This window comes from Pleurodeles waltl, chromosome 6, assembly GCF_031143425.1.
Source record: "Pleurodeles waltl isolate 20211129_DDA chromosome 6, aPleWal1.hap1.20221129, whole genome shotgun sequence".
In the NCBI taxonomy this organism is placed as follows: Eukaryota; Metazoa; Chordata; class Amphibia; order Caudata; family Salamandridae; genus Pleurodeles; species Pleurodeles waltl.
The window spans coordinates 1,678,866,027-1,678,880,896 of NC_090445.1; the positions used below are offsets into that span (position 1 = coordinate 1,678,866,027).

General features: G+C 47.4%; 1 protein-coding gene and 1 long non-coding RNA gene across 2 annotated transcripts in view; one reads left to right on the forward strand and one right to left on the reverse strand.

The window, feature by feature from the left end:
* LOC138301341 (uncharacterized) overlaps window positions 1-14,870 on the reverse strand; it is a 481,869-nt gene that overhangs the window by 430,431 nt on the left and 36,568 nt on the right. The window lies entirely within an intron of this gene.
* CRB2 (crumbs cell polarity complex component 2) overlaps window positions 1-14,870 on the forward strand; it is a 264,482-nt gene that overhangs the window by 133,322 nt on the left and 116,290 nt on the right. The window contains exon 6 of the mRNA XM_069241708.1: window positions 1,115-1,228. Within this exon, the coding sequence (XP_069097809.1) occupies window positions 1,115-1,228 (114 nt within the window). The remainder of the gene's footprint in view (window positions 1-1,114; window positions 1,229-14,870) is intronic.

The following is a 14,870-nucleotide window of genomic DNA, read 5'->3' on the forward strand; positions in this document are numbered from 1 at the left end:
CTGTAAAAAAAGGTATCCTTCAATCCGGAAGCAGAGAGCTACTGCCCAATGTAAACTGTGTAGTACTTCTAACAAAGCGGTCCCACGAAAGTCTGCAAATACAATACTAATAATATTGCACAGTTCTCTCCAGTGACCAGATGTTTGTTTTAAAAGGACAAAACAACACGAAATCTAACTACTGTATTTGAAAACAGTAATGAGTAATAACAAAAAGCACTGCAGTGGTTGCTCCTGTGCACATACCACAGACTTTGCAAAGTGCATTTCTAAAAAGAGTACAAAAAACACACACAATATATCATACAAAAGTTTTCTGCAGGCCTGTCTATACACAATTACATTGATCAATAAAGTGTTCATTGAATAAACGGGGTGACAGCTTGTATCCATAATACCCCATTAGGAGGAAGAACAGGCAAAATGAAATGTTATCATCGACGTTTCGACCCAAAAAAGGAAGGATGAGTATTCAAAATCTTGAAGAAGGGTCTTCATCAGGAATTAACACAAGCAAAAAGGGGCAAGCCAGTGTTTTGCACCAAATTCTCATGGAATCCTCACTCACCCTGCATGTACAGGCGAAGGCACAGTGGCTCCCCATTCAATATTGATGTCTTAACTACAAATCGCTTTCACCTTAATACGAAAATCTTGCTTTCCTCGAGTGTGTTCAAACCATAAACTTCCATCAATATGCCAGCATCCGTACGTTCTCACTACAATGTTGCCAAACTTTACTCTGAAGGGTTTCAATCAGCGGTCTCGGAAGCACAAAACCCGCTACACAATGTCCTCGCGTAAGAACGATCCCATGTGTCCTTACTAATACGGGTGCATCGCAAACTGTGAGCCAAATACTGATTTCAGTGCCCAAAACCCTATATGATACATTTCTTCCAAAACTAATACCTATTATTCTCTCTAGTGTTTTCCTTTTGTTTTCAACAGTTCCTATTTAGCAATTTTTTTAAGAATGGAAATGTTGTTTTACTCAGAGACATGGATGATTAGGGCAAACGTTCCTTGAGGAAGTCATTATTTTCATATGTGAATTTTATTGATGAAGAGCAGTTACTTCATCATGATAATATATTTCTATTATTTTTTAAAGGTGAAAATTGCTCTGTTAACATTGACGAATGTGAGTCCCAGCCGTGCCAAAATGGGGGTCGCTGTGAAGATGCAGTCAACAAATATCTCTGTCACTGTGCCCTGGGGTACACAGGTACGTTCCTCTAAATTATTCCCAGATACATGAATTTTTGCAGAGTAACCTTGCAGAAGGTACACTCTTGATTATTAAGTGAACACAAACTATTTCTGCTGCCCACGTTGTTGTGACTGGCATAGCCCAGAAAATTGCAGGGGCGATCCCTTTCTGCCATGCATGTGAATTGGTGTTATCCCCTGGCCTAGCCTTTGCTAACCCTGGCACTAGTGAGACCATCTCACTCTGTGTCATTACCACACTGTTTCCAGTTGTAATGCATTCTGGGAGTTGTAGTCCTGGTGTGTTTGTATTGAACCAAGACAAACCAACCTGATAGCAATGGTTTGTAAGTTAAAAACACAGGACTGGCAGTGGTGTCCTTGATGGCAGTGAGTGAGAAGACCTGTGTATTTGGCACTAGCCTGGCTGCCCTAGTTTCAGGGCTCTGCCGCTCCCATTTAATATCAGCGGAGTCAGTTCCATGCCCTTCTCACAGCCCCTCAACATTAAACTGGAGGCTGCTAATGGGCAAAGGGTGGGACATGGGTTGAACCCTTTGATGTTGTTGTGGAGCCAGATCATGCATGACGTAATTTCCAGTACCGCTGGCATTGTAGTAAATTGGCATACATACTCCTTCACCAGCTGGTCCCAGTAACTTCATCTGGCCCCTACATCAGGTTCTGTGTCTTGTACTGCAGCATTTCCTTTACATTTCGCACCTCCTTTTGGGGCCCGCAAAGGCTCTCCTACCATTGGCTGAGTAAAGCCTGCATCAGTAGTTCATGCTGGAAGAAGGGTATTGGCAGCCGAGGCTCGTCCTTTAGGGCAGAGGGGCCATACCCCTCCCACCTTTTACCCCTCATGAAGAGTGCCTGTCAGGCTGAGCAAAGGTCAGCCGCACAGACACCCTTCATGTTCAGATCAGGCAGCAAGGAGTGAGAAATGCGAGATTTGTGCAGACTTCTGCCTGCCTGGGCTGAACTTTGCTGAGCTGAGGAGGTCACAGCTCCTATGGGCGTGACCTCCTCGGCTCAGCAAAGGTGCCTCGAGGCCCTTCCCCTCGGTGGCGAGGGGAAGCGTCACCCGTTGACTTCAACCTGAGCGCTTCAGGTTTAAGCACTGAAGCGCCCAGGGCTAGTGTCAATCAGTGACACTGCGTCACAGAGTGGGGAGGGGTCAGCAGTCCCACTGACCCCATCCCACTCTGTGACGACGTTGGGACTGCTGCCTTCCCTCATTGGCTGACCTAAGGTCAGCCAGAGAGCGAAGGCAGCAGTCCCAACCCTCCTGGAACCTCCGAACTGAAGGTAAGTGTGTGTGAGTGTTTTTTAACTTAATGTTTGGTGCTGCTGTATGTTTGAATCTTGATGAGTGTTGTGAATGGATGTGCGTGCATGTGTGAATGAATGAGTGTGAGTGTGCTTCCCGCCCACCCCCTCCCTCCTAAAATTACCGGCCGCCACTGGGTATTGGTAGAGTTTCTTTGATTATTGGTGATGTTTGGTGTCGCGTGTGAGGCCGCACCGTCCACTCCACACTTGGAGCAACCACATGAGTGCACAGCTTATATTTGTGTTTGTAACCAGAGGGGTGCAAGGATGGGAGCACTGGCAGCATTTAAAAAACAATTAAATTTTGCAGCATGGGTTCAGGGTTCACTCAGGTTGTTGAGGGTCAATATCCAATTTGAGAATGAGTTCCAGCGCTAACACGAATGTGAGTTCCTCATGACCTAAAATATCACCAGTGTTTTATCAGACTCGAAATCCTTTTTAAAATATTTATTTTTCTTTATTATGTAATCAAATAGTCAATTGTTTTAATCTTTAGGACTTTTTCTTGGAATAGTCTGTTGTTTCTTGCTATCAGCCTTGCTTTTAACATAGAAAGACAAGCTCTCGGATTTGATATTCCTGCAAATACCCCTGGGGAGCTGAATATACTAAAGAAGCTGAACTGCTGTTTCAATCAACTTTTGTGATCTACAGAGCCAAGTGACTTATTATAAGTGATTATCTGTGCTCGGCTAATAATAACAATAATAATTAAGAATCATCAATATAATAATAGGGGTGGGTCAGAGACCAATTGCTTCACTCGATACTCCCCCTTTCTTTTGTTTCTTTTAGTCTTTTCCCAACCCCCTTCCTTTCTAGACCTGGCTTCACAGTGCAGCTGTCTGCATGTGGTATTGTTATCGATTCTTTAAGGTGCACATAGAGTAGGCGTTGGCTCCACCCCGAGCATTATTACTCTCTGACCTTGTATAATTAGCTATGTGGTCTGTCATTCACCTTCCAGGAAGTGCTTCCATTGCAATGCATGAGGGACTATTTTACATCTTAAAACTAGAGTCAGTCATCACTCTGTGTAATTCAGGTCTTCATCTCTGATATGCTTCTATACATTAAGCAATCATGTGTGCAACTTTTTTTATCTCCATCACAGGCAAAGCCAGTAGCACAGGCTTTAATGTGATGAACATCATCTGTGCATAGACCACATGCAAACAGTATTTGTGAATGCAGATTTTTACATTTGTTGACAAGGTTAAGCCAATGCGTGTTTCTTTGTGCTGTGTGTTTGTAGACACCCCAGCCTTCTCTCCAGCCACGTATCCCCACACCAAGAGTATGAGATTCACGATTCACAGCCACACTGCTCGAGAACTGTGCATAAGCACTATAAGTGCCAGCATAGTACAGCCGCAAAAGAGCAGGTCTGTGCCTCTGCGGCTGAAGTGTGCTTAGCAGGGTTTTGCTGTGGGCATGGGTTATTTGTATGGGTGGGAGGTTTTTTTTCACAGTGGTATCTGACAGAGTGGGCATGGGCGAGGAGATAAATGCCAATGCAAGCAGAGACTGGATCACATAAGGAGTTGGTGAGGCTCAGAGCAAGATTGGGGTGGGGAGTTGTTCAGATCCGATGCTTCATTATGCAGAGTGCAGAGAACCCCGTCGCTCGAGCAGGCCAAAGGGCAGCGGCAGCGATCATCAGGGGGGGGGACCAGGCAGTAATGTGTAACCTGAGCGACCTTGCTTGCTACTTAACATGCCCTACCGCCCCTGACGACCGCATGGGCAACCCCGCCACCAATGGGAGCAACCAACGGTTGCTCATCCCTGGGAAATTCAAAAGGTGGCCGCCATTGGCCACTGCCTGGGACCGGTCCGATCCGGCCTACACCTGTCTTCGGTGCCTGTGACCTGGCGGCTTGGCCCCTTGTCCAATTATAACAGTGTTAGTGATTGCAACACGTTGCTTGATGGTACAGGAGCAGGAGCGCTCCAGACGACAAAATATTATTTTTCTAGGGATGCTGAGTATCCTTGCCCCAGAGTGGTGTAGGGTATGTTTTGGGGTCGGACATGGTGCAAGAGGAAGAAAGAATGATAAACTGTGGGGTTAAAAATGGGTAGGATATGAGAGAGGAGGCAAACAAACAACGCTCTTTGTGAAGACTGAGATGCTGTATCGTAGAAAATAGTGGTTTCCTCGTGGTAATCATTCAAGACAGTGTATTTGGAAAATATTTATGCTTAATTTTTCAATGGAAATACCTACTATTATTGAAATAAACTGCTGAGTAGTTTAATGTTCAAAATACACAATAGATTCAAAATTCATAATAAGTAAGTACTGTTTGAAAAAATATTTACTACATGGTTCTTAAATGCACATTAATGTCCTAACAAAACTGTAGCTGAACGGGAGTTAAGGCCGAGTAATATGTTGATATATTATTGCGAAATAAACAGTGGATATAGGTTTGCAAAACAGAAATGCAGACACAAAAATATGACACATTGTAAATACTGTTGTCAAACAAGCATCAGCAAAATCAATAGGCCTTGTCTTTCAGTGGCATAACCCGAAACTTCGGCTTTGCAGGTGCCATTTTTTTTGCTGATACTGCAAACATGGAAAAAAAGGGAGTGAAATTAAACCAAAAAAAAGAAAAAAATGCTTACTTGCCAATATGGGGCAGCATCTACGAAAACAAAAAGAGATTCCACAAGATGATAATGTATACAAGCGCATGTGTCACCCCACATTAACAGATTTGCAGCATGACATGGAGGCATTGTATTGGTGAAGTAAAAAAGGAATGTGTGAAAGTGTGTAAAAGGGGACAATTTTTTAATTAAAAATGGGCGTGGGAGCAGTGGAGGAACTTGTCAGGAAAGCATTGGGGAATGGGGCTTTCAGAAGCAATGGAGGAACTGGGGGTAATAAAATAAAAATGCAGAATACATCCAGATTGTTAGCTGTGGTGGAAGTAACACACAAGCTGGGGGGACATGTTTTTAAGGGAGGAGGACAGAGCAGAAAAACACAGATAGAAAATAAGTAGTTTGATGGATGTAAGCAGTGGATGGATACAACTCATCCAATCAAATGACAGTAAAGAAGCTGTGTTTCAGAGGAGATACAAACACTAGCAGAGGAAGAAAATTAATCAATTAGGAGGCAAGAAAATAAGATAAAAAAGAAAGTAAGTCAATGGTAAGCAATGGGCTGGCCTAAACTCCGCAACAGGTGTTTGATGGGTCCACAGCAGGTCCTCAACAATAGCAAGCTAAAAGCTGTCTCTAAGCCAGACCTAAAAACACAATAATTGGTTGAGCAGCATGATTGTTTACACTGCGACCAATCATTTGGCTGAATCACAATCAGATGTCTTAACTCTCAATATGAATCTGTTATTGTGGGTTTCGGCCCCAGAAGCACAAGCGAAGAGGCCCATCTTCAGGGATGCTGTATTCTCGGGCAAGATAGGAGGGCTCGTGCCTAACAACGGGGTTAAGACTTTCACGTAGCGAGAAGTCTGTGTTTTAGGTAATCGTGTTTGTACAGAACGAACAAGGACAACACTTTAAGAAAACTCTTTTGGCTCACAGTGGAAAATTGAATGAAATTCGGGCCTACTTTATTTGGGTGTTTTAAATTATAATTGTACACGTTTTTCAAATTAACTATTTACTTTATGTTACAAACAAAAACACTGCATCTAAAAGTTGTGCCAAGTTGTAAGAACCTGTATCTACAGAGACTGCATAAATAACTCTTTAAAGTCTCGGGCGATGCCCTCATCGAAGAGGTCTTTTCCCCGGGTACCGTCGCCGCTGCCTGGACTATCAAGACCAGAAACTTATTCTGACGTTTCATGTCGAGCCTCCTTATTTCTCGAAGTTTATTTTCATTTAGTGCTAGTGAAAGTCCTAAAAATGAACTTGATAAGCAAGATCACTCACAGTTACAACGCTCGACTCCTTTTACAGTTTTCAGAGGGTGTTTGAAAGAGATGAGAGCGCCATCTTGTGTTCGTAGAAGGAAAAGCAAACACAGAGGCGAAAGAAAGTTCCCTTCGCGCTAACATTCAAGGCGTGCTCTATAGATAGTAATGTGGGTTAATGCAGCTGCTTGAACAGTCTGTGTGGAACTAGAAGTTCAAGTACAAAGAGAATTTTAAGTCCATGAGAAGCAATTTAAGCTTTTATACCTTACGACTCGAAGCTCCGATAGGAGCTATTAGACAGGCAGATGGAACCATGGCTACTAGTCAAGAAGGAATTAATAAAATGTTTGAAAACTATTATACAAGCCTATACAAGGGACGGGGATCAGGCACTAGTCAACAATTTAGGTCTTTTCTAAAGGGGGCGACCCTGGCACAGCTGTCACAGTCGGATACTGAAGCACTGGAAACTCCACTGGCAATGGTGGAAATAGAAGCAGCCATAACACAAATCTCTAGAAACAAAGCACCTGGTATAGGCGGATTACCAATAGAATACTATAGCATGTACTCCACACAGTTGAAAACGCATTTACTGGAGGTGTTCGAAGAAGCATGGACCCACAAAGTACTCCCATGCTCATTGCGTGAAGCATTAATAGTGGTTCTGCCTAAACAAGGCCGTGACTCCACAGATGTTCAATCAATCAGTCCTTTGTAAAGCGCGCTACTCACCCGGAGGGTCTCAAGGCGCTGGGGAGGGGGGGAACCGCTACTGCTCGAACAGCCAGGTCTTGAGTTGCTTCCTGAAGGAGAGGTGGTCTTGGGTCAGACGGAGGTGGATGGGGAGGGAGTTCCAAGTCTTGGCTGCCAGGTAGGAGAAGGATCTTCCTCCCGCGGTGGCTTTCCTGATGCGTGGAACGGCGGCGAGGGCACGGCTGATCGATCGTAGCTGGCGGGTGGGAGTGTAGAAGGTCAGGCGGTTGTTGAGGTACCTGGGGCCCATGTCGTGGAGGGCCTTGTGTGCGTGGGTGAGGAGACGGAACGTGATTCTCTTGCTGACGGGGAGCCAGTGCAGGTCTCTCAGGTGTCCGGAGATGTGTCTGTGTCGAGGGATGTTGAGGATGAGGCGTGCGGAGGCGTTCTGGATGCGTTGGAGTCTTTTCTGTAGTTTGGCCGTGGTTCCGGTGTAAAGGGTGTTTCCGTAGTCCAGTCGACTGGTGACGAGTGCCTGGGTGACCGTCTTCCTGGTTTCGGTGGGGATCCATCGGAAGATCTTTCGGAGCATGCGTAGGGTGTTGAAGCATGATGATGAAACAGCGTTGACTTGTCTGGTCATCGAGAGGGAGGAGTCCAGGATGAAGCCCAGGTTGCGTGCGTGGTCCGTTGGTTTGGGTGCGCTGCCCAGTGCAGGGGGCCACCAGGAGTCGTCCCAGGCAGAGGGTGAAGATCCCAGGATGAGGACATCCGTCTTGTCTGCGTTCAGCTTCAGGCGGCTATTCATCATCCACTCGGCTACGTCTTTCATCCCTTCGTGCAGATTGGTTCTGGCGGTGGCTGGGTCGTTGGTGAGGGAGAGGATCAGCTGGGTGTCGTCGGCGTAGAAGATGATGTTGAGGTTGTGTTGGCGTGTGATGGCTGCGAGGGGGCTCATGTAGACGTTGAATAGGGTGGGGCTGAGTGACGATCCTTGCGGTACGCCGCAGATGACTTTGGTGGCCTCGGAACTGAACGGGGGAGGCGGACTCTCTGGGTTCTTCCGGTGAGGAACGAGATGATCCACTCTAGTGTCTTCCCTTGGATTCCGATGTTGCTGAGGCGTTGCACTAGGGTGTGGTGGCAGACAGTGTTGAACGCTGCGGAGAGGTCTAGGAGGATGAGTGCCGCTGTTTCCCCATTGTCGAGCAGGGCTCGGATGTCGTCAGTGGCTGCGATGAGGGCGGTCTCGATGCTGTGGTTGGCACGGAAGCCGGACTGCGAGTGGTCGAGTGGTCGAGGCGGCTAGCTGTCTGTTGACGGTCTTCTCGATGACTTTGGCAGGGAACGGGAGGAGCGAGATGGGGCCGTAGTTCTTGAGGTCGGTGGGGTCGGCTGCGGGTTTCTTCAGGAGGGCGCTGAGTTCGGCATGCTTCCAGCTCTCCGGGAAGGTGGCGGTGTTGAAGGAGCAGTTAATGATGTCCCGGAGATGGGGTGCGATGATGTAGTCGGCCTTGTTGAAGACGTGGTGGGGGCATGGGTCGGTCGGAGATCCGGAATGGATGGTGTTCATCGTGTGGATAGTGTCTTCGGTGCTGACCGGGGTCCAGGCGCGGAGGGTGGTGTTGGGGGGCGTTGGTTTGGTGGTTGGGTGCGTGGTCTGTGCGCCAAAGCTGTTGTGTATGTCGGCTATCTTGCGGTGAAAGAACGAGGCGAGTGAGTCGCAGAGGTCTTGTGAGGGCGTGATGTCGTTGTTTCCGGCGCTGGGGTTGGAGAGCTCTTTGACGATGTTGAAGAGTTCCTTGCTGTTGTGTGCGTTGTTGTCTAGTCGTTCTTTGAATGCTGTCTTCTTGGTGGTGCGGATCAGCTGGTGGTGTTTGCGGGAGGCGTGCTTGAGGGCGGTCGTGTTGTCAGTAGTTGGGTTTTTTCACCAGGTTTTCTCGAGGGTGCGGCAGTTCTTCTTGGAGTTCTTGAGGTCGCTGTTGAACCAGGGGGCTTTCTTGTTGTTGGGTCTGGTGGGATGGCTTTTCAGTGGTGCGAGGTGGTCGGCGCAGTTGGTGATCCACTGTGTGAGGTTGTTGGCTGCTTGGTTGGGGTCCGTTGAGCTGCCGGGGGGGTTCAGGCTCAGTGATGTGGAGAGCTGGTTGGTGGTGATCTTGTTCCAGTTACTGCGGGGGGCCTGTTGTGGGTGGTGGTGAGTCGTGGTTCTTCTGAAGCTGAAGTGGACACAGCTGTGGTCTGTCCAGTGGAGTCCGGTGGAGTGGCTGAAGGAGATGTACTTGCTGGAGGTGAAGAGTGGGTCCAGCGTGTGTCCGGCGTAGTGGGTGGGGGTGTTCACCAGTTGCTTGAGTCCGAGGTTGGCGAGGTTGTCCAGCAGGGTGGTGGTGTTGTTGTTCTCCAGGTGGAAGTTGAGGTCCCCTAGGAGGATGTAGTCAGCGGAGAGGAGGGCATGTGGGCTGAGGAAGTCTGCGAGGTCTTCGCTGAATTGTGTGCGGGGTCCTGGGGGTCTGTAGATGAGGGTGCCTCTGAGTGTGGTCTTGGGGTACTTGTGTATCTGGAAGTGAAGGTGTTCGGGGGTGTGAGGGTGTCGTCGGAGTTGGTCGTGATGCGGATGGTGTTCTTGTGGACGATGGCGATGCCTCTTCCTGTTTGGTTGACGCGGTCCCTCCGGGTGATCTTGTATCCGTCCGGGATGGCGATGGCGATGTCGGGCGCTGAGGAGGCGTTCATCCATGTTTTTGTGAGGAAGGCGACGTCTGGAGATGTGGTGTCGAGCAGGTTCCAGAGTTCCACGGCGTGTCTGTGGACGCAGCGGGTGTTGAGCAGGATGCACTTCAGATGGTTGCTGCTGGTGCTTGGTTTGGCGGGTGCGGTGCGGGTTTGGATGCAGGAGAACTTGCAGGATTGGCAGGTGAAGGGTCCGTGGATGCGTGTTGGGGCGGCTCGGCAGCACCCGGGGATCCGGCCGGTGTTGAGTGCGATGAGGGTGGCGGCTTCGTAGGTCCGGCGGGTAGGCTCGCAGCGGCAGGGGCCAGGGGGTCTGGCGCTGGGCGCGGTCCAGGCGCGGACGGGCGCAGACGGGCTTGCCTTTGGCGTGCCTTTGGTGCGCGGCCTCCATATGAGGGGAAGAGGGTTATAGACCACTTTCACTACTAAACCTAGATTGCAAGATACTAGGTAAAATCCTAGCAAACAGACTAGCCCCCATAATACACACCCTGATACACGAAGATCAGAATGGGTTTATCCCAAAACGCAACACATTCTTAAACATTCGCAGACTGCTGAGCATACTAGGAGATACTCCACCAGAAACACAGGACAGTGTGGCAATGTCACTTGACATTGAGAAAGCATTTGACACACTGGGATGGAATTATCTATTTGAAACAATGCAAAATATGGGGTTTGGAACTACCTTTATAGGCTGGGTACAGACATTATACGCACAACCCAGAGCCAGAGTAAAGACAGGAGACACCATCTCAGACAGTTTCCCTATTGAAAGGGGCACCAGACAGGGTTGCCCACTATCTCCTTTATTGTTCGCCATAGCAAAGGAACCACTGGCGACCAGATTACGCAAGGAAGGGGAACGATGGGGAGTGATTTCTGCAGGAACATGCCATACAATTTCGTTATACGCAGATGATGCCCTGATATATGTAAGAGAATGTAATGAAACTATACCGCTAGTGATATCCCTATTAGAAGAATTTAGCGTAATATCGGGCTTAAAGATAAACTGGGATAAATCATGTGTGTTTCCGCTGACTGTCTGGCCTACCGAGAATAGGGAAGAAGGGCGCTTGAAATGGTGCTTTGATACCTTCAAGTACCTGGGAGTACATATATACCATAAACCCGAAGATCTGAGAGATGGGAACCTGGGACGTGCACTGAATTCAATAAAGGGGTCTCTGCGGTTCTGGTGTGCACTACCATTATCGCCGTTGGGTAGAGTGGCAATAGCAAACATGCTGCTACTCCCCCGACTCCTATACTTCTTTGCGGCCTTACCCGTATTAGTGCCCCAAAAATTATTTCGAGAATTAAACACAGCTTTGTCGAGACTCATATGGGGGAGTGGCAGAGTATGGGTAGCACTTGCCACACTGCAGCGACCATTAAAGGAGGGGGGGCTTGGAGCCCCAAACTTTGAACTGTACTTTGCTGCCGCACAGTTACAGTGGATCCTGAACTGGATACATAGACCTGAATCTGCTGAAACCAAATGGATCCTGAAGCAACTAAATGGCAAACCATTGCTGGAGTGGCTGTTCAATGTTCATGCCCATAGAGCAACCGATAATCTATTAATGGTAACCGCACATGAATGCTGGACAAAATACGTACAAAAAAGCCAGAAAGGAACCTCGTACTCCCCTCTCATCCCTCTGAGATACATCCCAAGTAAGGGTAGCACATTGGGCATGTATTCTACTGAGATTTGGACTGAGGCAGGTGTGCTGGTAGTGGGAGATTGCTTTGAAGGCGGGAAGCTAATGACATTCGAAGCCATGAGAGAACTCACCTCAATAGGAGTGGGCCAATTTATGGCATATTATTCTATTTGTCATTTAATTAAAAAGGCATGGTCGGCAGGAGATCAGGAACCTAATATATCCACTTCACTGCATCATATGCTAGTATACGACATTCAGAACAAAGTCATAACAAACACGTATAAAGCCCTGCATACACACCCTGTAAACAGACTAGAAAATGCTAGAACTAGATGGAACGCAGTGCTACCGAACCAATTGACCGCAGAAGAATGGGCTCAAGCAGTAAGTCATACTCGCAATGTATCAAGAAACCCTCGATTTCGATATACTCAATTTAATTACATACATCAAACTTATCTTGCACCTGCACGACTGAAGCGTATGTTCCCTGACGCGGAATTCCAGTGCCCCCGATGCAATTCCCCTTCAGCTAACTTTTATCACATGATCTGGGAGTGTGGCTCTCTGGATTTAACATGGCAAGCGGTAGTGACTGATATATCAGCAATTACAGACCTTGTATTCACACTGGATCCTAGCTCCTGCTTGCTCGGAATTAGAAAAAGAGACAAGAAACATAAACACATACATAGGTTTGCAGATCTGGCGTTTGTAATGTACAAAAGGTTAATCGCTATGAACTGGAAAGCCCCCAAACCACCAGATTTGAAAACATGGCGAGGCTTGACACTACGTTGGGCACGCACAGAGTATCAGGTCCTACGGAAATTGCGGGACGAAGGCCAGAAACACACTGGGTCTGAAGTTTGGGAAACACTTGTGGCCAAACTAGAGGTCAAAAATGATGAGCGCCCACCTTGAAAAATTGACAGAGATTTAGGTAAACATGCAGGACATCAATTATATATAATCACACATGAAAGCAAATTCTCCACAGAGCTATAATATGTATTAGTGAGACAAGCACAAATAAAATCAATAGTTATCCCCTAGCCCAGGTTTCCCCCACTCCCCCCTTCCTGCCTCCCCGCGCAATCAAGTGACATATGGAAAATAAGATAATATACATCACCCGCCAAGATCTGACACCGCAGAGAACGAGTGATTTAGCTGCAAGATATAAAACGTGAAAATAGATGGAGATAAGACCTGAGTTGTTATTGTTGTTGTGCTTTATTGCAGATATATGTTATATCCGATATCGTGACAATTGCAGATGGTACTGTTTGATGTGCGGAAAAACAAAATAAAACAGATGGTAAAAAAAAAAAAAAAAAATACCTTACGACGTCGATAAAATGAACATGAATTAATTGGATAACAGGTACACGTGTTGTGGGCTACACCACCGATAGTTCAGACAAAGACAAAAAGCGACCCAAAAAAAAATTTTTTTATCACCAATCATTAAAGCCACCATTTTCTACACAAGAAAAAAGATTTATTGCCTACCCTTGTTCTCGCAGGATTTCGCACTATTGGTCCCTGATGCCATGTCGTGAGGGTAGGTGGGGCTCAAGGCTCTTGGAGGACTCATTGTCCACGGACTCCTCCTCCTGTTCCAGGGACTGGGGAGAAAGTGGGGGCATGAACTTTATAGGTTGCCCTGACAGCGAAGGGACAACATAGGTGGAGGCAAACTCCCCTAGAAGTAGGGGAACAAGTCACAGAGGGAACGCAAAACAAATAATAGTTCAACCTGTGTGTATGAGCCAGTGCTTAATTGTCGCCGGCACTTGTTTTTGGGGACCTGCACTTACTTTTCTGCATCAGAGAACAGCCAGTCACAAAGGAGAAAAGGAGTAACCTGTAAGAGTGAGATAAGGTTCAGGAAGTGTCTGGCAGCGGAATAAACAGGCCCGTGGTCGATTCAAGATCACGCAGTCTTGGCATTCGGTGCAGCGACATTTAATTGTACCGGCTGCAGGTTTTAGAGCAGATTTTTGGGCACTTATTCTTTTACAAATTAAGCACTAGTGTGACCTGTACACACCTACATGAAAGAGCGACACAGCACCTATTCTGTCATTCCACTGTTTCCGGCCCACCGAGTAGTAGGAACGTACAACCAGGTTCTGAAACACTATCTAAAATTGAGTTCGGAAATGAAGGAAAACCCCTGGGAATGCAACCAGACCATTGAGCAAGCGGTGTTCTGGGTCCTTCTTAGATGCAGAAGAAGGCACACTGCTGTGGCTGGATACAATCCCCCTACTAGGAAGTGGAGGGTCTTTTGAAGCTTTCCATTATTTGTCACCAGGGCTCTCTGTCTGGAGAGATTCTTCAGATAATGGGAGTCTACCTAAAAGGGGGCATCTGAAGTGTAATGGTATCGCAGATACAAATCTGTGTTTTGTAAGGCTTCTGGGAACCTTTAAAGAAAACTTAACCCGGAGACAAAATGATATGAACCATTATTTCTTAGGCCCCCATCCGAAGGCACTACTCTGATGTAGACCCACTCACACTGAGGAAAGAGCCACAAGGCTCTGTGCCATATGAGTAAGTTGATTTGCAAAGTCCTGGCATCTGTCAATACTAGTTCTTTAAAACATTTGTGAGCTCATGAGGATTTTTATTTGTTTTTTTTAAACATGAGGAACAGTTTGAAGAAACAGTTTCACGTACTGCAAACGACCATACAGGGCAGTAGATGAACTTCTGCTGCTTGCCAACTGTGCTCGCCTTCCCCAGCTCTGTTCTAAGCCACCTTCTGCTCCCAGTAGCACAGTGCAAGTCCCATCTCCAGCTTAAGGATTCCTGGGTGTTGGCTGATCCGAGGTTTGTCCCACCTCCCACACCAAATGAGATCTGGCATCATTGCCCGTGTACCTGGACCGTCTCATGAGGTGGTCCCTTCCATCTCTTACCTGGTGATCATAAACCGCTGTCAGTGCACCGGGACCTTGCTAAGCGGCCCTTCCTTGCATCTCTTACCTGAGGATCTTGCACCATTGCCCATGCACCTGGACCATCTCATGCAGCGCTCCCTTACATTTCTTACCTGATGACCCGGCCTCATTGCCCGTGCACCTGGACCATCTCATGAGGTGCCTGTGCATCTCTTACCAGGTGATCATGAACTGCTGTCCGTGCACCGGGGCCTTGCTATGCGGCCCTTCCTTGCACCTCTTACCTGATGATCTTGCACCATTGCCTGTGCACCTGGACCATCTCATGCAGCGCTCCCTTCCATCTCTTACCTGATGACCCGGCCTCATTCTCGTGCACCTGGACCGTCTCATGAGGT